Source organism: Artibeus jamaicensis, unplaced genomic scaffold, assembly GCF_021234435.1.
Source record: "Artibeus jamaicensis isolate MK-2021 breed Jamaican fruit bat unplaced genomic scaffold, CSHL_Jam_final contig_710, whole genome shotgun sequence".
NCBI lineage: Eukaryota > Metazoa > Chordata > Mammalia > Chiroptera > Phyllostomidae > Artibeus > Artibeus jamaicensis.
In genome coordinates, this window is record NW_026521933.1 from 155685 (window position 1) to 182556 (window position 26872).

General features: G+C 39.2%; 1 protein-coding gene across 1 annotated transcript; it reads left to right on the forward strand.

Annotated features, from left to right (window-relative positions):
- The first annotated feature begins 9989 nt into the window (after window positions 1–9989).
- On the forward strand, window positions 9990–26444 carry DDX18 (DEAD-box helicase 18). The gene is made up of 14 exons (XM_053671819.1): window positions 9990–10173; window positions 11787–12251; window positions 14523–14663; window positions 15639–15774; window positions 16144–16244; window positions 16364–16563; window positions 16654–16768; window positions 19590–19729; window positions 20702–20863; window positions 21191–21343; window positions 22029–22142; window positions 23775–23831; window positions 24387–24564; window positions 26303–26444. The coding sequence occupies exons 1-14, from the start codon at window positions 10089–10091 to the stop codon at window positions 26440–26442; spliced, it is 2187 nt and encodes a 728-aa protein (XP_053527794.1). The 5' UTR covers window positions 9990–10088; the 3' UTR covers window positions 26443–26444.
- Window positions 26445–26872: the final 428 nt, after the last annotated feature.

Genomic DNA, 26872 nt, shown 5'->3' on the forward strand with positions numbered 1-26872 from the left:
AAGGACAGCAAACTGACAGTTATTAACAACCACACCTAAAACAAAAGCAAACTAAAAGGACAGCTAGATCAGGAGTGGAAACATAGAAATGAAGATCTCAAGGAGGGTTAGCAACAGGGGAGTGGGAGGAGGAGAAGGGGGTAGAAGGTACAGAAAATAAGTAGTATAGACAGTAGATAGAAAATAGATGGGGGGGCAAGAATAGTATGAAAAATATAGAATCTAAAGAACTTGAGACACATGGTCTTAAATTCTTAAGGGGGGGTAATGGTAGGGCAGGGGGTAGGGTGGAGGGGAATGAAGGGGGGAATAGAACAACTGTAATGGCATAATCAATAAAATTAATAAATTTAAAAAAATAAAATAAAATCCTGTGATAACCAATTCAAATTTGAGTCTAATTCCATGGCTAACTATAAATGTCCTACTACCTTTAATTTATACTTCAAATAAAACCTGTAACTTATTAATGTGACTAATAATAAATACATGATATAAAATGTGTATCTAGCACGTACTGGATGAGTGATGAATACACATGTGACAGATGAGATGGGCAATAAATATCATGATTTAAAAGAAAAAAAATGACTTCTATTTGAACAAGACATATTTTCATGAATAGCTTTTAAGAAATAATTTTTAAGGACAAATAGACTACCGTATTAAATTATCAAAGAAAATGTTTGTATCTTTTTGTTTCTTTTTGCCTTAAATAATACTTTAACCTGACATACAGGTTAAGGCAAGGCTGAGGCCTCACAGGACAAGGCATGGAGTTCCCTCTAATATTGGACCTAATCTATTTTCTTGATTGAAGGCACTGGGTCTCTTTGTTTTAGTGGAATTATTTTCCTTTCCTAAAACCAGGTATGTGATACCTGTTTCACTGTCTCCTTCCAAAGTGTGTGGAATACATAAGAACATATATTCAAATTTTTCTGTGAGCAGCAAGCCTGATTTTGTGTGGGAAGACACCCAGCTGCGCCTTCTCCATACCCCATCCCCAAGGGTAAGGCCTTCACAGTTCTCCCTGAGCCTCTGCTCTGGGACACCAATAGCCCAAGATTCCTTCCAGCCCCGGCATCCCATGAATCCTTCTGGACAAAATACCTCTGCCTTTCCTATCCCAGGTCAGGTCCTCGGATCCCCTGATTAGGAATACAAGTCAGACATTCTGGAAAATAGGATAAATTACTCTCTGCACATCATTACATAAACCCAAGCAAGGAAACCTTTGAAAGTTTACATAAGGTTGTCCTTTATCATAGGCTGGAAAATCAAGCCGGCTTCTCATAAATATCATATTTTAGTATATTTTTTAACTAAGGTATATGAAGATACTCCTTTTGGATTTTGATAATCATATATTTCTCTCTGTCTTCTAGAAATGTATACACAGAATCAGTTTTCAGCATGGGCTTTAATAATTACCATATTTTGCCATGTATAATGCCCATACTTATTGCCCAAATTTTTTAAGAAAAATTAAGGATGTGCATTATACATGGGTGTAGTGATTACATACCATAGGTATAATAATGAGTATAATAATCCCATGTATAATGCTTACAAAAACATGGGTGCAAATTATATACTGGAGGGCATTATACACAACAAAATATGGTATATCTCTAGACCTTGTGTTAACACATTCTTTCCTTTGATACAGAAAGGTGACTATGACCTGGACATACGGGTATTCCTCCCAATTAGTCACATGAGTTTAGTTAGTACTTCACCCCAAATTTCCTGTATAAAATATAGAAACTGTTTAGTGAGATGCTTTGATAGGTGCGATTTAATTAAACTTACTCAAAAGTGATTACATGAATGTAGGAGAAATCCATTTCCCTTGTCCCTCATCTTATCAGTCCCCAGCTCAAGGGCTTCCCCACTGTTACTGGTTTTAACTGGCTGTCCCTATTCCTACCTAACTCCCCTTTAATTCTGCTTCAGGTGCATGAATAATAATGACAGCTGTCATTTAATAAAAGCTAAGCATTAAATGAAATGTGTGTAACATGTAGGTTCATGGAATCCCCACACAATTCCAAGACATAACAATTATTACTACATCACTTTTGCAGGTAAAAAAAATTGAGGCTAAAAAGGGGTAACTACTTGCCCAAAGTAATATAGGCAGCAAATGACAGAGCTAGATTTCAAGCTTGTATCTGTCTTACTCCAAACATAAGCCCTTAAACCCTAAATTTAATTGTTCTCTTGGAATTAAAACATGTAGCATTTTATAGTTTTCAAACTAAATGTATGTGTATAAAGGGTATATATGTATGTAAAGAGTCAAATACATATATAATTTATACATATATAAAATTTTATATATAATTTATATAATTGTATAGTATACAATATTTATATATTATTTTAAGCATATCTGTTACATGTTATTGTGTATTATTCATATATGATGCTGTTTCAGACCAAATTTATTACCCCCAGAAAGCTCCACCCACCGTACCCTTGGTAACTACATCATTTCTGTGATAGCTCTTCTTCTTTCAACTCAATTAATCAATAGGTTTTAACAATTTTATCTTTCTCCAAATATACTCTTAACTCATTCTTTTTTGCCCATTCTCTCTGTCATTAATTTATTGAAATCAATTTGCTAAGTGCCTATTATGTGCTAGGCAGAGTTCTGGAGCCCAGGGATAAATCTCTGTCTTTGAGTAACTCATCGTGTACTGGAAAGAAAGATATTCAAGAGAATATGCTATCATCCAGTGTGAAAGGAGCATCAGTAGAAATCATTCCCAACACACAGGCAGCCCTGAGGAGGGAGAGACCAACCCTGACAGAGGGTGAAGAGCTGAGGGCAGCTCCCTAGGGTGGGCATCACTGAAGCTGAGTCTTGAAGCACAAGGAGGAGGCTGACAGGTGGACAAGACTGAGTGAAGACAGGGAAGGAGGGAAAGATATTCCATTGTTCCACTCACAGGAGACCATAGGGGACATGGAACAAGCACCAGGAAATCCCATCGCTTTCCTGGATTACCAAAATAGTCACAGCTGGTCTCAAGTTTCTCCCTATCCAAGTCCACATGAACACAGCTGAGAAGTCCTCCAAAAGCATGACTTGTATCACTCCCTGCCCTTGTTAAGAGCCTATGTTGTCATAAACTATCAAATTATGTCCAGACAGCAGGCTCTTATTTAAGAGCCTTATATATGATGTTACCATATTGCCTTATCTTCATTATTACTTACCCAACTCCCCTCTAAAACTTCTGAGTCTACTCCCTTGTTGATGGGAGGTTCAATCCTACCTTACACCTTTGTTATACTGTTCCCCAACCAAATTCTACCTATGCTTCAGACCCAACTCCTGTGGCACATATTCTTGGCCCTCCCCTACCTTCTCAAGCCGCCAAAACTGCTGGGAAAATGGTATCACAAACTAAGAATTTTATACAGAAAGCCCTTTAGCTCAATTTAGCCTATCATTCCCATCCATCCAGTTTCTCAAGGACTGATCCATTTCTACTTTCACTCATCCAAGACATACTTGTGGATCATCTAATACATGTAATTCTTCTCAAATACAATGTTCACTACCAGTTTTATCTCCTGCCTTCCTCCTCTCCACCACTGTCCTCCAAACTTATTTTCCTGTTCCTGCATTCTAATTCATCCCAAGCTGGAAATTTCAGAAGCATCCTTTACTCCTCTCTCTCTCTCTTAACTCCTACATCCAATTGGTTACCCAGTTATGTTCATTCTTTCTCAGAAAATATATCTAACTCACTTTGTTCTAGCTCCATAACCTTCATAATGTCTCTTCTAAACTCCTGCAACAGCCACCTGGTGAATCATCTTACCTACACTCTCACCACTGCTATCAGAGAGCACTTATTGAAACACAGTATCCAACATTTATTGGGGGACTATTTAAATGCTTAAGTCCGGGTACTCACTGAGCATGGGAAGTCTAAAGAGAAACAAGGATGTCTTTGACTTCCCCCACAGTGTGAGCATTTGAGGGTGGGCACTTTGGCTAATTTAACGTTATACTCCCAGCACCTAGCTTGCCAATTACATGGCACAGCACCATTGATTAATCCATACTAGTTTGAAAGAAGTAGTGAATTAATGGAAAGTTGTAAGTGTGGGCAATCTCTAAAGATGAAGGAAATAACATTCTTTTCTTATAGAAGGCAAAATTCGATGAGAAGTAAAGTATCATATAGGTAGGTAGTTTAATAAATTGCATAAAATTAGTTGCTGAGGAGTCAGCCTTCTCATAGTTTTCACTGAAGTAAAATAGCTAGGTAGAAGATTGAGGTGTAATAGCTGCCTCCCTAAACTCATTCTCCAAAGTAGTTCATTTTTAAAAATTTTAAAGAAATAAGTTGGCATGGTGGTTGTTAAAATTGCCACGAAAGGATTATAATGTGAACCCCAACACTATCCTGGGAAAATATGGGGTAAGTGAGCATGGGGGTGGGGAAGAGATCTTGGTATACACTTGTTTAAAATCTAAAAATCAGTAAAAGTGAGGTCTTATGAGCTAAAATGTGAAAATGATCAGCTTCTGGCAAGTACCCATTCCCCTTATTGTCTTCAAACAGAATGCTTAGGAAGTGGCAAAAATCATATTTCAGAAAATTCTCTACATTCAACTTGGTATCTCGGGTAGGATCCTGGGAAAGAAAAAGGACATCAGCAGAAAAACTGTTGAAACCTGAATGAAGCCTGTAGCTTACTGAATAATAACTTACTGATGTTAAGGTCTTAACATTGACAAACGTCTATAGCTACATGAATTGTTAAATGGAACTGGGAATGGAAAGGGGGAACTGGGTGAAAGGTACTGTCTTTGCAGTTGTTTTACAAATTTGAAATCATGCCAAATAAAAACATTATTAAAAATAAACCCCAATTCTGAACTCTTATTTTCACAACATGCTGGATAAGCAAGGGTCGTCTGTGATTCAGTCATCAATGGCCAGATTGGCTGGCTTGGAAGGAATGTAGTCAAAGAAAATTGTCTCTTTAAGGTTCTCGCCCTACCCATATTCAAGCTTCACTCCCCTAACTTGGCTCAGTCCCTGGCCTCTCTCCCCTGCACAGCTACTCTTGTGGTTCTGTTATGATTTAGTGACATACTAGGTTTATCTTTGCCAGTCCTCTCTCTGACCCCAGTTCATTGCACAGCTGACTGTCTCCACATAAATACCTCCCACCCTGAGTAGCATGCTGCCCTCCACCTCTATCCATCTCTCTCTCTGTTATATTGCATCATCTTGCTTTAATGTCTTTTCAGCATTTAGCTTGACATAAAATTATCCTGTTCACTTACTTGTTGACCTATTTATATCTGTCTCTTCCTCTCTAAGCAGCAAGCTCCCGGGAAACAAGGGCCTTGATTGCCTCGTTCAGTGCCAATCCCCAGCACCCAGAATAGTACCTGGCACAGAATAAATATTTTTATGGTAATAAATGAGTACACTTCTTGAGAGAAAGATTTCTGTTATGTATTTCTGGACCCTCTCCTGCTCCTAGAACCATTGCAATAATAATGACTCGATAATAATTAGAGAATTGTGGTGATGGTCTCTAAAATGATGTCTCATTGTCACATCCATTAGTTCACTGAAGAAGACATTTCTTAAGCACCTGCCATCTGCTTGGTAAATGCAGAAATACAGAGAACCCAAGTCTGATCCCAGAAAGTCAAGCCACAAAAAGGGAGCAAAATTCCACTTATTTACAGTAATATAGCACGTTTTGTTGCTATTTGTTTATTGTTGTTCCAGTACAGTTGTCTCCATTTGTCCTCACTACTCTTCCTGCCCCGCCCACCCCCACTTCCCACCCTCAATCCGACCCCACTTAAGTTCATTAACATTTTAGAGTGGTTAAACTCATAGAAAATGGCATTTGAAAGTTTCCAGAAAATCACTTCAAGAGTCCTAAGGCAGTAATTGGACAGAGTCAGTTACTTCTTCCTCAAACTATAAGGGGTTTGTGAAATAGATTGGTGATTTTTCTCAATGAAGTAGGGGTTTTTATTTTGAATGAAAATAAACTACTCAAATATATGACTTTTATTTTATAAACACTTGTGTAATGTTAAAGGATCTCAAATGAAATTGAAAGAATGGTATGGGTAAGGCATGGCCCGTATTAAATTTAAACATTTCTTGTAGGCAGTAAAGGCAGCAAATCTGCCCCTGGCACTGACTACTGACAGCTCCGTGTTTGTGCACAGTGGGTATTGAATGAAAGACTCCATCCCCAACCCCATACATTCTCAGAGCAGGGTGCTTCCCTTATTACTGTATAATTTACCATAATTGTTTATGTTTCTATCTTCTCCATGTAAGCCCTGTAAGTCCTATGAAGATGAGTTGAGATGACCTTATCCACCATTTTATTCCCAGCACTTAGCACACACCTTCACATACTCCAAGCATAAATATGTTCAGTGAATAATTGATAAATAAGTGAATAATTGGCAAATATATTCTAGGGAAGGACATGTCTGGGATGGAGAACCCATACAAACAGTTATAAAGACTTAAACATATACTTTGAATAGATAATACAAAGATGGGCTGTAGCAGTGAGGGACAATAGGGTTTTCAAAGGCACACAATTAATTACTACTTCCCCAAACTTCACAAATATTTTTGGAAATACAATTTAAATGATACTCATTTGTTTACTAGACTTGGTCTTGAAAATTCACTCTATTAAAATAAATCCCACCCCCAATTTTGAGAGTTGATCCAAGGTTATCATCTCTCATTCCTCTCCTAAAAACCCAGAATGACTGACATCAATAGCCTTATATATGAGGCCTGTCCAAAAGGTATCCAGCCATATACTATGAAAAATAGAGGAATTTACTGAAGAATGTATGAAATACAAGAAACATTGTAAACAGGACAATGATGCCTTGGTCCCATTCAAAGTAGGCACCGTGGGACCTCACACAATTTTCCCAATCACTATCAGCTGCTCTGTCATATTTTCCAGAGTCTCATCAATGATCTGAAATCTCTTCCCTGTCAATGGTGGTTTTAGTTTTAGGAAAAGCCAGAAGTCAAAGGGTGCTAAATATGGGCTGTAGGGGGTCTGAGTCACCTAGATGATTTGAGGTTTAGCAAAAAAAAACTCTGCACAAGACATGATGCATGAGTGGGTGTGTTGTCATGATGCAGCTGCCAATTATCAGTTGCCCATAGCTGTGGTCTTCTGCATCATCCAAATAGTTTCCACAGAGGAATGTTCAAGCTTAAGGCAAAATTTGATGCAGAATCGTTGCTCTACTTGCTCAGTCATTTTGAATGCAGCAGCCACACAGTACACATGCTCACTCAATGGCATCTACCACCCCCACTTACTAGTACAGTGAAGTCAGTGCTGTTCACCTATGTGCATTCCAGTCCGCTCTTATTGACTGACTGCCAGGTTACATCGATGTTGTGCAAACCATTCTCATTATATTAACAATGGCTGGACTTTTTCTGGACAGACTTCATATGACTCTTGAAAGGCTATTAATCCCTAAAATAAAGCATTTCCATGCACCTGAAGGAAACAGCTTTCCTGATTTAAACATCTTTAACACACTAACTGTGGGTTCTATGGTCTTCTGGAAATGACTGCCAAACCTCACTATTAGCTGGAAGAGATTACTCTAGAGAAAAGAACTACCTTCCATTACTACAACCAAAGCATTCTCAGACCCACAAATTTAAGTTACAACAGAAAGGAAATAATAATTTTGAGCACTTTCTATGTGGAAAACATGCTAATTGTTGCACCTAAGGGTAGTAGATGTGAATTTCAAAGTCACTTACCCAATACTTGTGTGTAATCATGTGAATATATGTACAGATAACTACATAAGTAGATATGTATTTTGTGTTCTTTGCTCTTTTGTGTGATCGGCAGTCAGACGTGACAAGAGGAGACAGGCACAGGAGAGGCTCCGGAAATCAAAGATTATTATATTCGCAGGTTGTAGAAACAGAAGGCACACCACACCATGGGAAAGCACCAACATCTGTCAGGAGGTATAAGAAACAGGACCAAGGGCAGAACCAAGGGGATAACCAAGGCCATGGCCTTTATTAAAATTCCACTGGGAAAGTCGAGGTACAACAGGGTAAACAATTTACATTAGATTGGCTAGCTGCTTAGTACCTGGTCCTTGGAATGGTTAAGGCAGAAAAATATTGCCTCCTCATGTGCAAAAGCCAGATAGAGAAAGCATGGCCCTGGGTTGGCATTGGTTCAAAACCTCAGGATTTTCCCCGGTTAAATCTGGAACTGCCCCATACATAGAGGGTGAGGAAAGAGGCAGATCACTCCAGGTTGTTAGGTAGCAGGTTCACCAAACAAGGAACCTGACTTTCCAGGCTTGTCTTAGGTAGCCAGAAAGTGAGTAGATCTCTGCACCCACCATCTGAATTTTCAGATCATCTGGAATCTTAAAAGTTTATACAGTGCCTTAATGGGATTCAGTCACTTACACAATCCAGATAGTCTCACAATCCATTGCTCTCTCAAAGCTTTGTCCTTGAAAATGCCTCCTCCTACCGTGGAAATGTTGGGCACATATACATTCCCTGGGCAGTGGAGGGGATAAGGAGTTTCCAATGGCCTGGGGTCAGCTCCAGGGTCAACAGGTGAGTCAAGTCCTCTCAAAGACCTCCTCTAACAATTGGTTAATTTGCCTAACAAAGGCATGTTCCTAGCTGAGTTCCTAGCCTGTCCCTATCTCTAAGAATTGGCTAGGCCTTGGAAGAAAACTCTCTCCCAGGAAAAAGCTTTTTTTATGACAAAATATCATACTATAAAAGGAATTAAAATATAAACAATACAAGGTATATATATATATATATATATATATATATATATATATATATACTGATATCTATTTAAACTGTGATGTGTGTGCAGCTGTGTGTGTGTGTGCAGGCCAGTTTAAATTTGTGACTCATCTTTTAGCCTGCCTACTCATCAGCAGTCTAGGCACACCATGATTCATTTGTCTTGGTTTTCCAGACCAATTCAATGTGATTTCTCAGTGAATTCATTCATCTTCTGTTTAAATTGCCCACAAGTTCTCCCTCCCCTTTCTTCTCCTTGATCATGTCTACTCATTAGCTCTTGCCCTACCTCTTCAAGTAAACAAATTAAGGCAGGTTTCATTGACCCTTCTCATTATTGTTCAGTACAAATTGGTTACTGTCAAGGGGAACTGGGGCACATTTGTAAAGAAAAATATCAACTTTATAAGAACTGTCCCAATTTGTTTAGTCATAACTATTTTTAATTATTCTATACACTTCTCTACCCCACAAAAAAATAAAGAAAATAAATGGCCTACTAGATAACCAAACTACAATTTCTGTTCTAGACTCCTAGAGGGACCATGGATGCGCCTTGGGGATTTAGAAACCTGTTTTTCAAACTGCAGCCAACCCACTAATATTGCAGGGATATAAAGGAATCGTGATGTGAATTTTTAAAGGCTCAGAATAGAATCATGTAAAGGGGATGTAAAAAAACATATGAGTGAAACGCCAGAGTACTGTTTTGAGAAATGTTATATTTATGTGACCGTGCGTACCAAATGACATGGAAAATATATTTCTAAGAACAGTGGGCAAACAAGTTTGGAAACACACAAACAGATATATACAACTCGGATTTAATTCAACTTTCCCAATCGTCCAAGGTCCAAAGAGAGTAAGAACATTAAACTGGAGACTCCCTAAGGGACTCCTGTGGGATTACTCATATCCTACCAGGACTCACAACAGCTTAGATGCTCTTCCAGCTCTGGCGCAATATGAACCCGGCGCAGGCGCAGACCTCCAAGGACCCAGGGGGCGATGCACAGAACCCGGTCGTCAAGGGTAACACGGAGCACAAGACCGGAAACATTTCCACCCGGGACACATTTTTCGGTGCACAGGACACGAGCGTTTCCTGTGACGTATTAGCTGTTGGCCGAGGTGGTAGTGTGCTGCGGGAGAGGAAGTAACGTCACTCCTCAGGAGACCAGAATCCAGGCTGTTGCGCCGCTCTGAAGGTGTTCCATCGACATGTCTCATCTACCGATGAAACTGCTGCGCAAGAAGATCGAGAAGCGGAACCTCAAATTGCGGCAGCGAAACCTAAAGCTACAGGGTGAGATGCGCTAAGCTTCGCGGCGCCTCGGTTGCTGTGGGAGCCCACGCATGGCCGTGAGGCTCTTCGAGTGTCACCGCGGCTGCGGTGTGGCGTGGGCAGCGTCCCTGCGAGCACGTGTGTTTGTTAAGAGTGAAAAGGCAGCCTGGGGCACCCTCGAGTCCTGTCTTGAGCCGGTACCGACTCGTCCGTGGCCTCACAACTGTCGTGATCGTCTAACCAGCCGCTTCCACCTCTACTTCCTATTCTAACTCCTTCACCACCTTAAGGTTCCATCTCGTCCCCACCTCTCACCCAGTTCCGATTAGACGTGTGGAACTTTATCTCCATGCAACTTGGAGATAAACTTTACGTTATCTATAATATTTGATGTGTGTATTATTTCAAAAGAAGCTTATTGTCACTTTTTTCACAAAAATATCCTGACACTGTTACCTTCTCCTGTCCATGTCCACTCACACTCCCTACTCCTCTTGCACTTTCACATTTACACTTTCAAAACTGCTACACGCGCATGTCTGATGCAAAGCCTCTCTCCAACCCTATTTTCCCATCACTTCCAACTTGAGTTTATAACTTACTTAAGGACTTCTGCATATTTATATCTTTACCAAATTCATACAGAATTATACCTGAATCACCTTGCTTACCTAACTTCCTGACGAGAAGCCACAGGTATTGAAGTTGTTCAGAGTAAGAGTTTTCAGTCCTGTATAATAAGATGTAAACCCACGAAGGCAATTTTTGAGGACTAATGCTTTTATCCCAGTTGGTTTTCAAGAGAGATTAATTTGTCGGAAGAAGTCCTGGAGGAGAGGGAATCTGGATTTCGGAAATAATGTTTTTGAAATTCCTTTGTATTTCCAATTACTAACTATTTTTTGGTATTTAAAGGAGTGGTTAAAATATGATGTTATCTTTTTCTGTAAATAAACATGGAAACTTTCATAAAGACATTTCCAGGTAGTTTTTATAAGTATTGGGACAAATGTGAAGTTTATTCAGCAATTTTCAGTTCACTAACATCTAGGAAAGTTGAGAGTGAATGTTTTGAAGTTGTATTTATATGAGAAGCATTAGTTGTGTGAATAAGAGGTAGGTTGTTTCTAATATATCTGTTAGTCACAGATGTATTAGAGTACCTAATACTAAAATGTATCTTTTATAGCTAACCTCATAGAGTTTTCCTCTCCCAGACTTTTTAGTTCTTAAGGATAGAGATGGTGGTTTCTGAAGTAAGATGCAACTTTCCCTTTTACAGCATTTTTCCATAAAGGAAATTTACTTGCCCTGTAGTGCAACATCATAAAATTGCAAGTGGTTTTAATGACAGGCAACAGGTCCTCGAATAATGCTTTGTTCAGTGTTATTGGTTATAACATTAATAAGATGCCCTAGGACCTTAACTCTCATTTACATCAATTAGCCAGTGTAAAATCAGTTGCAGTTCCAAGAACCTGTCAATGACATTAAGTGAGAATTTAGTGTTTATGAAAGGGAAGTAAAAACGAAATCATTTCAGTTCTGGATGCCATGGAATTTCTCAGTGGTGATTACAGTGTTTCTAAGTACACTTCTTGATTACAATGTGTTCTGTTTCTGTTTTTAAACAGGGGTCAGGAATGTGAGCCTCTCAGAAACTGAAAATGGAGATGTGTCTGAAGAAACAGTAGGAAAAGTTAAAAAATCCTTAAAACAGTCTATGAAGGTAGGCTTATCAGAAGCCCAAAATGGAGATAGACCTGAAAAAACAGTGGGAAGTGGAAAAGTTAAAAAATCCTTAAAACAATCTGTGAGGGTAGGCTTATCGGCAGCCCAAAATGGAGATACATCTGAAGAAACAGAAAGAAGTGGAAAAGTTAGAAAATCTGTAAAGCAGTCTACGAATAAGGGCTTGTCAGAAGCCCAAAATGGAGACATATCTAAAGAAAAAGTGGAAAACATAAAAGTTAAAATATCCGCCAAGAAATCTACCATATTAACCAATGGAGAAGCAGCAGCAGTGCAGTCTCCCAATTCAGAATCAAAGAAGAAAAAGAAGAAGAAAAAGAGAAAAATGGTGGATGATCATGGGCCTGGTAAGTATTTCATTCCTGAGTTTAAGCTGTTTAAACTATTTTTCGGCTGTCATTCTTTTTTTCTCTATTATTATCGTGCCCACATGACATGCAAGATGCCCCTGTACTCCCTAGTATATCAGAAACTAGGCTGGTAGCTAAAAGAAACGTGGTGGGGGGGTCAATTTAACTTTTCTCAAAATATTGAACAATGTGTCATGCCTTTACATTCCTTAAGAACCTTAAATAAAACCTGATGCTTAAGAATCTCCTTAGACATTTAGAAATTCGCTCTTCTGTTAGCTGGACTTTGTATGATAAACAGAACATACTGTGGCTTAGTATTTTAGGTGTGCCTCTTCACAAAAAGACATGTGAAGTTGTTGATACTAAAGAAATCCAGGCTGGTAGTAGAATCTACCTTCTCAGGCCTTTACATTAATGATTCTTTTCAATTATCTATATTTTTGTCCCGTTCTTTTTTTTTTTTTTTTACCATAAATTTCTTCCATTTTGAAAGGAGGATCAGTAATAATTTGGGCATGCAAAGTGTACACAATGGCAGTTGGGAGATGCCTGGATAAATAGAATAGTAATTTCCAAGTGAGTATAATGGCTAGGATAGTATTAAGTGGGAAGTGAAGTGAAGTTTTCTTTTGGAAAACGATTGGATTTGAATAAACTTAGGTGAAGGGAAAGGCATTTTAATTGAGATATGAGCAAGTAGAGATTCCAAGGGAAGATAGAATAGATGTCAGCAAACTATTAAGCCTTCCACCTATTTTTTTTTTAAAAAAAGCTTTACGGGAACACTGCAGTACCTATTTGTTTATTTGGTCTTTATGGTGACAGAGACCAGATGGCCTGCAAAACCTAAAATGTTTATTATCTGGCCCTTTTGGCAAAACTTTTGTCAACATCTGGGTTAGAATTTTCTGTTTATGTCTCTCCGAAATAAAGCTTTCATTAGAAAGGAGCTTTGAACTTTTGCAAACATGCGCGGCTGTCTTCATGTTGCCCACAGACTAAATGTACTTAAAAGTTATAAATTGCATAAATAAAAAATGAAGCAAGATAGAGAAAAGCATGAAGGTAAGACCTTGAAGTTTTTATTTAAAAGTAATTGTCATCGTGTTCTAAAGTTATTAGTTCCTTTAGGGTTCTTTTCTAAATATGATGAAGAAAGTGAATTCTCAAGCACTGAATTTCAGGGCTGAGAATTTTAAGGACTATTTTAAGGAAAATACAAGTGATTAAGTGGTGCAGACCAGCTGATGGTATCCATGGCTTTTGAACACGTGGGTCCTGCAGAGTTGACTATTTCCCAGAAGGATGGTAGTAAAGTCTAAGGGCCAGTTCTGGGCTACAGCATCCTGAGTTCTGGTCTGGGTCAGGTCTGTTCTAACCAGTGTCACTAACTACCATAAATTGATGAAAGCCCAGGGTGGTGGTTGACCCATTTGACCCAGAGAAACTTTGAAGAGAGTGATGAAAATTATGAATATAGAAGTAAAAAGCCAGAAGGCCCTACCTTTTCTTCCCACAGCACTTAAAATCAAGGGGCAGGCCAGTTTCTCTCACCCTGTTACGTAAATTGTTGCCCCTGCTTTGAAGTCTTATCTTTAGTGACATGAAGAGCCTTTGGTATTTCTGTTCATCTTTAAAACAAAATTAACTTTTTATAGAAAACTTAACATTTAATGGCATGGAGGGAAAATTAGTGCTTGTTATGAGTTTTGTTTTTGGGTTTTTTTTTAAGTATTAATGATATGCTTTTTTCCCCTCAGTGAAGTATTAGAGAACTTGGTGCAATTAGAATACTTAAATTGCTTAGACTCTTTTTTTATAAATGATTACATAAGAAGGTTTTGTTGGAAAATCTGGATGTCCTACTGGGTTTTTAAATATAACCAAATCTTTAATTATGAAAAAAGTTATTAGCAAATTAAAACTGAAAATGTATTTAACTTTTTAAAACAAGCCTCTTTAGCCCTGGGTGATGTGGCTGAGTGGATTAAGTGCTGGACTGTGAACCAAAGGGTCATGGGTTCAATTCCCAGTTGGGGCACATGTCTGGGTTGTGGGCCAGGTCCCCACTATGGGGCGTGCAAGAAGCAGCCACACACTGAGGTTTCTCTTTCTCTCTTTCCTTCCCTTCTCCACTCTCTAAAAATAAGTAAATTTTTTTAAAAAAGAAGTAAAAATATACCTTTTTAAATCATACATATTTTTGTGATCTCATTTGGTACTTTTATGTCAAGAAAAAAATTGTTTTGTTTTTTAAAAACAAAGATACAAAAAAAGCAAAAACTGAAGACAAAGGGGAATTGGAAGAAGATGCCCAGGCTCCAGGAGAAACAGAAACCAATGTGGAGAAGCCTGACGATGGTGAAGAGGACAGTGAAGTGCCCGGCCTGCCCCTGGGACTGACAGGTAACGTGTAGAAAGTTTTCCAGGTAGATCTTAAAAATGCTGTGCTTCTTTGGATTATAAGATTTGAAGTTTTAATTGTGACTTTTACCTGGAAAAGACCAAAGACCTGGTCTTCAAAAGACCTGGTAAAGACCAAAAAGAAATTTTTTATATTTTAAGTGATGCATTTTATTTTCCATATTGTGTCTTAGTATTTGTTTCTCTATTTTTTCCTTTACTCCCAACAGTATTTTAATAGTGCACACAAACAGCTTCTGGGATCCTTTGTTCCTTTGGTTTATCATTTTCTAAAGCTCATTCCCTGTTGTAGTGGGAAAATTATTGGCCAGAAGTCTGGAGACCAGAGGTTTAATACCGGCTTATTACTGAGAAAGAAGGGAGAGGAAGGAATTAACAGTGTTGGAGAGCTTGTGCCAGGTTAACCTGCTGTGGCCTTTGTTTCTATATCTGTAAACTCTAGAGTTTAAACTAGAATTAGTTGCTCCTAACCAAGAATGTCTGGGAGTTACCTGAGTTGTTTGGTTTGGGTTTTTGTTAAAATATTGAGGCCCTACTCCAGACCTGCATAGTTAGAATTGCAAAAGTTATGGCAGTAGTTCTCAACCAGGGCAGTTTTGTCTCCCAGGTTGCTGCTTCACCTGCTGAAGAACCACACACACACCTGATATGCAGGTTCAGCCTAGCAGGTTGGCTCTGTCTGATTCAGTTGTCTTTTGGGAATGAGTTTAACCACTCTTTTGATTGACTTAACACTTGGTTTTTATTATACTGATTGTTTTTTACTTCTTATTTTAGATTTTGTAAACATTTTATGTTACATAAAAATGGTTGGGATTTATTCTTAGTGGAGAAAGCTATTATAAGCTTGACTCCAACCCAGTAATGCTTTCAATCAGCAAAACTAAGTTAGGCAACTTCAGCTATATGAACTATAAAAATGATAAATGTGCTAATAATAAACTGTCTTCCGTCTAGGAGCTTTTGAGGATACTTCATTTGCTTCCCTATCTAATCTTGTCAATGAGAACACACTAAAGGCAATAAAAGAAATGGGCTTTACAAACATGACTGAAATTCAACATAAAAGTGTCAGACCACTTCTGGAAGGCAGGTACGATTAACATTGATTGATGTTTGACCATTAGTATCTCTCTTTTTAGTGCTAGTAGTTTGGAAAGAAAGTACCAGTGTGTTCTGTTGATTTTGCACTATGTGTTGGTTTACATATCCAACCTGCATTAAAGGCTTTAAATTATTTACTGATGTTTGAAGAAAAGTGTTCACTTTTGTTTCGTATTACTATTCTTATTTCTGAGCTTGATTTCAGTGATAGAAAAGGTAGCAACTTTGTCTTTCTTACTCCTGTTCTGCCTTGGAGCCTAAAACCTATGTGATTGTGGCTGGTAACTAACTGTTCAGTTAGTACTTGATGATGAGTAGACTGAGTGTCTCCCTCCTTCTTTCCCTTTTTCATATTCAGGGATCTTCTCGCAGCTGCAAAAACAGGCAGTGGCAAAACCCTGGCCTTTCTCATCCCTGCAGTGGAACTCATTGTTAAGTTAAAGTTTATGCCCAGGAATGGTAAGGCTTTGATCTGATTGTTTCTGCCATTGTCTCACTGGAAGTTTACTTTAGCTGTTATGAACTCATGGTGATAATTACAGTTTGACTTTTACCATATCTCATTTTTTGCTTTTTAGGAACAGGAGTTCTTATTCTCTCACCTACTAGGGAACTGGCCATGCAGACTTTTGGTGTTCTTAAAGAGCTAATGACACACCATGTTCACACATACGGATTAATCATGGGTGGCAGTAACAGATCCGCTGAAGCACAGAAACTCGCTAACGGGATCAACATCATTGTGGCTACACCAGGCCGTCTCCTGGACCATATGCAGGTAAGAAAACACTAGTGTGTAGTGCCTGTCTCATCTTGTGTGGCACAACCTTGACAGCTAACAATGTTTCTTTATCCGTTGTCTTGTTAGAATACTCCAGGGTTTATGTATAAAAACCTACAGTGTCTGGTTATTGATGAGGCTGATCGCATCTTGGATGTTGGGTTTGAAGAAGAATTAAAGCAAATTATTAAACTTCTGCCAAGTAAGTAGTAGCATCTGCATGTGGTTTGCAAAGTAGTTGCTAGAAGCAGGTGAGGGTGGTTCCTATATGAAAAATACTAGTACAAGAAGTTTAATATAGCAAGTGAAGTAGCTATGCCAATTAACTTTAAAGGTAGTTTGCAATAAAAGTATCAAAATTACTAGTAACTTAATATAGTTGTTTTGCCATTTTAGAGGCTTAATGCAAGTTAAACAGCATTATGTCTCATCCCTGTCCACCCCAACCCTCCATCTTTTTCTTCATCTGACATCTCCCAGGTAGCCGGAGACTTGTTGCCTTCTGTGTGATATTTGAGCTATACATACCTTGATTATAGTACTTGTAACATTATAAATTGCTTTTATCTGTAATAAGGCCATTATTGTACTCATTATACAATTTCTTTTTTAGTGCTTTACTGACATCTGTGCATATTTTAAATACACAATTTGATAAACTTTGATGTTACACCTGTGAAACCATCATTACATCTGTCTAGTAACCCTCAAACGTGTCTTCATGCACCTTTGTAATCCCTCTCAGCCTCAGTAGGAACAACCTTTACCTACGTCCAGCAGCTATTCACACACATAGCTCTCTCCCAGGCAACTGTTAATCTGCTTTCAGTCACCACAGATGAGTTTTCTAGAGATTTAGGAGTTGTACACATTCATCTGCAGCTTTTTTTTATGGATGCCTATTTTCTTTTCTCTTGGGTACCCACTGAGAAGTAGACTGGCTAGTGTGTATTTAACTTCTGCCATGTTAAGTCCCCATCAGCAGTGTACAGAGTTCCAGTTCTACCGATTAATTCTTGAAATTAGGTAGCATTAACTCCTTTGTTCTTTTTCAAAATTTCCCTGGCTAGTCTCGTCCTTTGCATTTCTGTATAAATTTTAGAATTAGTTTGTCAATTTCTACTCCCTAAAAAATCAGATTGGGAGTATATTGAATATAGATCACTGGTGGAAGACAATATTGAGTAAGTTGAACCCGTGAATAAGGTACCTTTCCATTTATTAGCCTCTTGACTTCTCAACAGTGTTTTTAGAGTTTTCAGAGGGAAGGGTTTTTCACATCTTTCATTATCTTTATCCCTAAGTAATCCATTAAATTTTCAATTTCAGATTGTTTGTTTTTTGGTATGTTCATGTACAGTTGATTTTAGTTTATCCATCCTATGTCTTGCAGTGTAATTATTTCTATGTTCAACTGAATTGTTTAGTATGACCCTTCAAACAAGGCTGGCTGATAGATTTTCTGCATAGGCAATCATATCATCTACAAATTTAAAAAGTGAATTAAATTCACTTAATATTTTTCTTACCTAAGTACACTGGCAAAAAACTGCAGTACAGTGCTGAAGACATCTTTGTCTTATTCCTGATCTTTACAGGGGAGTCTCGTTCCTGATATTAGAAGAGAAAGAAAGCATTCATTCTTTCTCCATAAAGTACAATGTTAGCTGTGGATTGTTTTTTGTAGATGCCCCTTATCAGATTGAGGGTTATCCTTTCTGTTTCTAGTTTGCTGAGATTTTTCTTTTTTTTTTTTAATATGTTTGATTGATTATGCTATTACAGCTGTCCCATTTTTCTCCCTTTTATTCCTCTCCACCCTGCACTCCCCGCACCCACAGTCCCCTCCCACCCTCAGTCCCCCCACCAGGTCCTCTAGCCACTGCATTGCCCCCTGTCCTTTCTGCTCCGCCTGTCCTCTCCTCCTTCTACCTGTCTCTGTTCCTCCTACCAGTCTGAATGAATATTAACTCCTTTAACTCTTTGGTTGTCAGACTTCCATACAGTTCGATTCTGGCAGCTCTGGTTATTTTCTGTTTTTAAGTTTGTTGTCCCGTTAGTTGCGCGTGGAGGCAAAGTGTATCTACCTTTGCCTTCATCCTGGCCCCAAGTCGAGATTTTTCAAATCAGAAATAAATGTTAAATTTTGTCAAAAGCTTTTTCTGTGTCTGTTGAAATGATTTGATTTTTTTCTTCTTTAGTTTGTTAATATAGTAAATTATATTGGTTAATTTTCAAATGTTAAAGCAACCAATCCTGCATTCTTGGAATAAACCCTACTTGGTCATGCATTAATTATCCTTTTTATATATTGCTGGATTCACTTTGCCTAAGTTTTGTTTAGAACTTTTGCATCTGTGCTCATGAGTAATTGTTGGATTTTGGTATCAGGGTAATGGCAGGCTTCAAAGAATAGGTTGGGAGCTAAATTCTCTTTAGTGTCCTGGAGAGTTAGTGAGGAACTGGCAGTATTTCTTCCTTACATGTTTGAATTTGCCACTAAAAACCAGTAGGGATGGAGTTTTCTTTACATGAAGTTGTTTTTTGTTTTGGGGTTTTTTTTTTATTATTTTATTTATTTATCTTTAGAGAGAAAGAGAAGGAGAGAAACATCAGTATGTGGTTGCCTCTCATGAGTCCCCTGCTGGGAACTGGCCTGCAACCCAGGCATATGCCCTGACTGGGAATCGAACTGTGATCGTGTGGTTCACAGGCCCGCACTCAATACACTGAGCTATGCCAGCCAGGGCTTGAAGTTTTTAAGTACAATTTCTTTAGTAGATGCAAGGCTGTTCAGGTTTTCTGTTTCTTGAGTGAGCTTTAGCAGTTTGTCTTTCAGGGAAATTGTCCATTCCATCTAAGTCGTCAAATGAATGAACATAAAGTTGCTCATGACATTTAATATCTGTAGTGATGTGACATCTCCCAGTTTTGAGAGTTCTACTTAGGAGCATTTGTAGTTACAGAGTAGTTCTAAGAAGTCCCTGAAAGATTCATGGTATTTTTACGTATATTTGTTTCAGCACGCAGACAGACCATGTTATTTTCTGCCACACAAACTCGAAAAGTTGAAGACCTGGCTAGGATTTCTCTGAAAAAGGAGCCATTGTATGTTGGTGTTGATGATGATAAAGCTAATGCAACAGTGGATGGCCTTGAGCAGGTACTTACTATCAATATCTTAAATTTTAAGGATTTTTTTTCCTTTGGTGTTTCCTTGTAATTGTTTAATGTATGCCCCAGAAAGCAGGTGGGTTACTGAACTTTTAATTCCAATATAGTGAACTTGGGTATTGAGTCTCCTCTGGCTTTCCTGCTTAAGGTATCTTGAACTCTGAATAATTTAATCAGCTGTCTTTACTGCCTCTTAATGCCACTTGCCATGTAAGAATCATTATTAGCTACTACCACATATTGATGTAGTAAGAAAAAGTTTACTGTTTTAATAATCTCTTGCTCTAAGATGAGAGGTAAGTTAAAAGATAGAGAAGCTGGTCTCAGACAGGTAGCTGTGGAAAATCGGAAATGAGGTGACAAAGATCCAAACTAGGTTGATTAAAAACAGAATTTTCAGATAGAATCTCTGATGAATAAAATACTTTCTGTTACAGTTTAGCTTAAAAACTCTCATTGGTTTTAGTTCTTAAAAGTATGTTCATCTAGCTTTATTATCTTTAGGACTACGCACATAAGCTTGGTTACTTGAGATCTTGCTATTAAAGATCTTTCAAAATATAAATCATTGATGTGTCTTTTTTTTAAATTATTGTTGTTCAATTATAGTTTTCTGCATCACTCCCCCAATATATTTTCCCCCATCACTCCCCCAATATATTGGAGAGTTCTAGTTAGTGGTGTTAATACGTTATGGTTGTAAGAACTGTTGATAACCAGTAATCTCAGAAATATGGAACAAATTTAGTGTCTAGTGGTTAAAACCTGTTAAAGGAATCAAAAGAGCTTAAAATAGCCTTATTTTAGGAGTCCTTTGTTAGAATGATGGCATGATTTTACTGCAAGTGGAGCATGACATTCTGTGTACAATGTTTATCAGCGCATTCAGCAAATTACTGCCTAATGCAACTGAGAATGTCCATTTGGTTATTTTGTGTCTGTTCATTTCAACTGCATCTAGGGATATGTTGTTTGTCCTTCTGAAAAGAGATTCCTCCTGCTCTTTACATTCCTTAAGAAGAACCGGAAGAAAAAACTAATGGTCTTCTTTTCATCTTGTATGTCCGTGAAATACCACTATGAGTTGCTGAACTACATAGATTTGCCTGTATTGGCCATTCATGTAAGTGATTATGAAGTTTATTAAAAACAGGTTGTGCTTACCAAGTTATATAGACTGTGGGGTTCCAGGTGTTACTCTCCTCTAGACATAGGTCAGTCAACATTAGGTGATTGATCCTGTGGGGGAGGCAGGGAACTTTGCTGGGTGTTGAGGGGTGAGAACCACAAAGGAATAAGAGACACCACCTACTTGAGAAAATTACAGACCAGGGAGTGAACTTGAAATAAAGTAGGTTCACAGCTCCACAGTTTCGGGGTTCTACATCTAGACCTCTGCCAAACAGCCTCCAGTTTTCCAGCTCTAATAGATGTTTTGGTTTGATTCTAGGGAAGGCAGAAGCAAAATAAGCGTACGACCACATTCTTCCAGTTTTGCAATGCAGATACGGGAATATTGTTGTGCACAGACGTGGCAGCCAGGGGGCTGGATATTCCCGAAGTTGACTGGATCGTTCAGTATGACCCCCCAGATGATCCCAAGGTAACTGGCATCCTTGGATTTTCTCAGAATGACTACATTAAGGAGCACACTTCCTCTCCCACTTCCCTGAGGAATACTACATTTGACATTCAAAGGTTTATTTCTTAGTCATGTTTTATTGTACAGTAACTTTGCAATATTTCTCTGGTTCTGAAACTATGTAGGGCTTTTGCAGGACCAAAAGGGTGTATGTAAAACAATTTGAGAGGCCTCAGTGAAACTTAAATTAGGGGTATTACGTGCTTAGAATGAGTTATTAAGAGCAGTAGGTGTCAGAAAGAAATAATATTTGTTTATAGAGATACATAAGACTCTGTAGTGTATGTAGTAAAATAAGTTTATTGAGTATTTTCAACAAACAATAGATTATATAAATTGTCAGCATTTAAACATTTTTCAGAAAACCAATTTGAGGATGAAGCATACTTACTGGTCACTTTATTAGATTGTAGAGTTCATGTGACTGACGTGCCCAGCTTTCCTTTGGCCTCAGTCATCACCCAGTTACCTCTTCAGGTATGGAATGTGAAGAAGGAATGATGGACTCAACTTTGGGAACAGCCCTGAGGGAGGGGCAGCATCTCATAAAGAGGTGCAGACACACGTAGGTCCAGTGCCAAACAAATCCTGGACATGCAACCTGTGGCAGTCACTGTGTGAACCCAGCTTTCTTTCTCCACTAAAGGAATACATTCATCGTGTGGGAAGAACAGCCAGAGGCCTAAACGGAAGGGGGCATGCCTTGCTCATTTTGCGCCCTGAAGAATTGGGTTTCCTTCGTTACTTGAAACAGTCCAAGGTAAAGACCTTTGCTTGGATAATCTTTAGTTGGGAACGAATTCTTCTTGGTGTAGGTATTGTTGGTCAGTGAAGACAGCCTGAAGCACTGTTTCTAGAAGTTCTGATGAGTCATGATTTGCTGCAGTGTTATTAGAACCATTGTTACAGAGGTAAATGAGATTTCATGTGGGTCTGAACCAAAAAATGTGAACAGAGAAAACTACCCACGTGCCTCATTTCTTGTGCTCTGGTTGGTCAGCAGTGCGTCTTGTGTCCTCCTTCATCTCTCCTCCCCCGTTCCCAACACCCCATTTGGAACCACCTCCACTCCTTTAAATCTCCCTCCATCTCTGCCTCCTGCTCCCCTTCCTTCAGTCTTCTCTGCATCTTTTACTCCTAGTATCTTTGCCTCTTACCTCACTGGAAGCAGTGGGGAATATTTATTCACTTCTTTCTTCTCCCTCATTCATCAATTTTGCTTTTCATTCAGTCTCACCCTTACAGTTAGCTCTTTACCATCTCAAGTCTTTCACTAAGAAAAATAACTTCAACCCTTAACTTATTCTGCCACCTCTACCTCCCGTATGGCTACTGCCTGTTACCTTTCTTCAGTCTGCCATTTTGAAAAATGGTTCCTGTTTTCTCCATTTATTTTCCATTCACCCTGTTGTCCACTGTCCCTAATCTGACTGTCCCACCAAATCTGAGTTCATTAGAATTTTAAGTGGCCTCTTTGTTGCTAGATGTTGTAAATACTTATCAGACCTTCTTTTCCCTGTCATTTGCCTCATGTTGGCTTTCCTGGCACAGTCTTGCTAAGTGCATTTTCTGCCATTCAGCCACTAGTAGTTCTCAGAAATTGCCCTACACACTTTCACTTTTCCTGTGCAATACCCCTTTCCTGGTTCTCTAGATTGCCTCTGGTTTCAGGAAGCTGTTGTCTTCTGAGAAGCATCACTGACTCCTGCCTGCATGTTTCTGCAGCAGGTGTGTTCCTTGAGATGTTGCCTCTTACCTGTCTCCCCCTAAAACTTCAAGCTCTCTGAGGGCAGATCCCATAGCCTGGGTAGCTGTTCCCACCTCACTCCACCCCAGCACCTAGTATAGGTCTGGCACTCTTCCAGTTTTCCAGCAGGTGATGGCTGATCCGAAATCCTTCCTGTGGGAGCCTATGGTTATTGTGACCTCTGGTGTCACAGACTCCTGTCAGAGGGTGGCGTTGGGTCAGGGCAGCTCTCCTGACATGGATTTTGAGCTAGTGGGCCTCCTGACGAAGTTTTGTGCTGCTTCATCACCAGGGGAACCCTTATTTAGAGAAAAGGGCTTCCTTGACTCGTCCTGTAAAATTCCTCACCTTCCTTTTAGGAAGATTCTTCAGTATAAGTTATATGTGCTTTGCAGCAGTAAGGTGAGACTTTTCCATTCCCATTGGGAGTCAAGGGGGTGCAGGTGTCTGTGCCAGGGGAACCCCAAGGCCAGGTTGTCCTGTCACCTTTTCAATGCCTGATAAACCACCCTGATACCATTGCTGCCTGGCGCCATCATTTCCCAACGGCTCATAGGGCTTGTCAATTTTTCACATATCTCATCATATAAACATCTGAATGTTGATCCATTCTAGTTTACTGACATTCACGCTTTTGTTTTCTAGGTTCCATTAAGTGAATTTGAGTTTTCCTGGTCCAAAATTTCAGATATTCAGTCTCAGGTTTGTTTGGTTGTGTTTGTCTGTCTCAGCTTCATTCCAGCATTGCCTCTATAGTGTTCCATTGGCAATCATTGTCCTCCTGGACTCCCTTTTTCCCATTTATTTATTTATTTGTTTATTTATTTATTCTCCCCAAAGGATATGTTTATCAATTTTTGGGGGGGGGAAGGGAAAGAAACACAGTGTGAGAGCGAAACATCGATTGGTTGCCTCCTGTAAGCACCCTGACAAGGGATCAAACCCGCAGCCTTTTGGTGTACAGGACAATGTTCCAACTGAGCCACAGCAGCCAGGACAAGTCTCCTTTTTTTATTAATGACAAATTTGGACTCTCATCATTCAGGTTTCCTGCTATGCTGATGCCACATTTCTATCTCTGTGTTGTTTCAGACCATGCCATGCTGGAACTTCACAATTAATCTTACTACAGCATGGTTTTGCAAATATCACAAAGCTCGGGACAAGTGTATTGAGACAAACGTTTTTGTAGGGTGGTTTTTCTAACATATATGAAATATGCTGTCTTATTAAAACCAATGTTTCTTTCCATTTCAGCTTGAAAAATTGATTGAAAAGAACTACTTCCTTCATAAGTCAGCCCAAGAAGCATATAAATCATACATTCGGGCATATGATTCCCATTCTCTGAAACAGATCTTTAATGTTAATAACTTAAATTTGCCTCAGGTTGCTCTGTCATTTGGTTTCAAGGTGCCTCCTTTTGTTGATCTGAGTATCCTTTTTGTTGTTAGGAATTCATGCAGGAATTAAGGGACAAAAGCTTGACAGGCATTTGGGCTTAGCACTGGGTAGATGTGTGCTCTGGCTGGGAACCGGAGGAACGGTGTCCAGCCTGGTCACTGCTGGTAAGGAGGCAGGGATTAGTTATGGGAGTGTGGATTACACAAACAAGACAGGTTATGATTTAGGCCTTAAAAAACACAAAGGAATTTGACTAGCAGACAGAGCCAGAACACTGTGCAATCTGGAGAAAAGCACAGAGGGAGGAATTGCAAAGCTCCACTGTATGAGGTCCTTAGACTGATGCAAAGCTTCATTGTGTCAGATCCTAAGAACCCATGTAGGGAGATTGTGGTGTGGCAAGACCGTTTATTTCTGTGGAAGGCTGCCCCTGTGTCCCCTCTGCATCCATCCTGCCATGGGATAAGTCCCACTGTGTCTTCAGCAAGGCCAAAACAAGATCTAGTGTCCAGAGTTTCTGCTTCATATTAAAGCTCAATCCTTAGGAGCCCACGTAGTCTGTCTCAAGCCCAGTAGCTGCTAGACCCACAAGGTCACATGCTCCTGGATAAGAGTATAGGAACTGAACTAATGTGGGTTCCCAAGCAAGAGAGCCTCTTTGTTCCCCTGGGATTATGTTAGCTTGGGTTTGGGATGGACCAGGTGCATTTTCAAAAGAACCAATCAATTTCCCAAGCGTTTGTGGGCTTTTTGTTGGTGCTAGCACCTAGTCAGACTGAGAGGCCTGTATGGTCCAACTCATCACCCCACCCAGCAATCTGGTATTAGAGTCAGGAATGGAGGAGTGTCGGTCCCTTGGCAGAGAAATGCTATAATCCCCTGGAGTGTGAAGCTGTGGTTTCCTGATAAAGCAAACCACCTTATGCTTCCCAGTTTATTAAGCCCAATGTCTAATTCCCTTTGCTCTCCTTCCTTTATTAGTATCTAGCTAATTACCAGCAGTAACAGTTTCCCTGTGTTAAGGTCCTCAGGCGGTTGCCAGGCTTCACTGTGTGACGGCTGTGGAGGAGCACGATGCCCTGAAGCTGAAGAGAGGAGACAGACCTTTCATAGGGTTTTTATCCTCTCACAGCCATTTGTACAAGGAAGTTGCAAGAGCAGCAAAAGAAAACTTGGTGCTACTCAAGATAAAAGGCAAAAGGAGTATCTCCAGTTGCTTCTGTTGGACTTTATAATGTGTACTTTCTTAAGACATTTTCAACAGAAGAAACTGAAGCAGCTAAAGTAAAGCCTGTTCAATAACACTGTCATGTTAGCTGCCAAAGGAGAAAAACAAATTTGGGTTACCACCCTCATCGTAGGCACTGAGTAAATGCCTACATATTGAATTGTATGAAAAAAAGAACTCCACTCTTTTAAGCATTCCTTAATTAGCCCCAAATAGAGGCGAAAGTCATTTGTTTTGATGCATGGAGTATTTTTGTGTTCCTATAAGCTTGATGATTTACCTCTTACAAGTAATTGTCTTGAGTTTCTTGTGTGGAGAAAATAATGACTGTTATACTGGACTTAAAACCATTCCTGGTAATTTTAGTTGGCAGTCAACATAAACACTCCTGATTTTTTGGAAGTGTGTTGCATAGGCTAATGTATGTTTCTGTGGCTCAGGGAGGGGTTGTGGTAAAGGGACCATAGTGTTCATGTTGCTCGGTTCTCCATGAAGGTATTAGATCTTTGTGTTGCTTGATTTCCTTAACATGCACCTTTAGACGTGAACAGCAATGAAGGCAAGCTTAAAAAAAGAGGAGGCGGTGGTGGATTCGGCTACCAGAAAGCCAAGAAGGTCGAGAAGTCCAAAATCTTCAAACACATCAGCAAGAAATCTGAGAGCAGGCAGTTCTCTCACTGAAGGCACGCCCACCTTTCATCTTCAAGAGCTTGTCCTAAAATGACGTTTTCTCTCTTGCTCTAACAAAAAAATCTTTTACTTTAGGATTTGGACTGATCTAATGAGTATAAGTTGACTTGGGTTATGAGCACTGAGCATTGATATTTCCAGCAAGTCTCTTATTTGGGGTTGTAAAACAGTTCAGTTTTTCTTGATTTCTCAATGACAAAGCAGAGGATCTTTTTGGTCTTCGTTGTGATTATAAGTTTTTTTCTTTTATTTGTGGTCGTTTTTCATTCTTTTTGTAACTTCCTGGTATCTGAAGATTTCTGCAGCATGGATTATTGCTACAGTAACCTGCTGTAAAAGGAGGATGACCTAGTACACTGGACAGGAAGTGATGGTGGTGGTGACAATACAGGAAATTGTCTCTGTTTATTTTTGTCGTTGC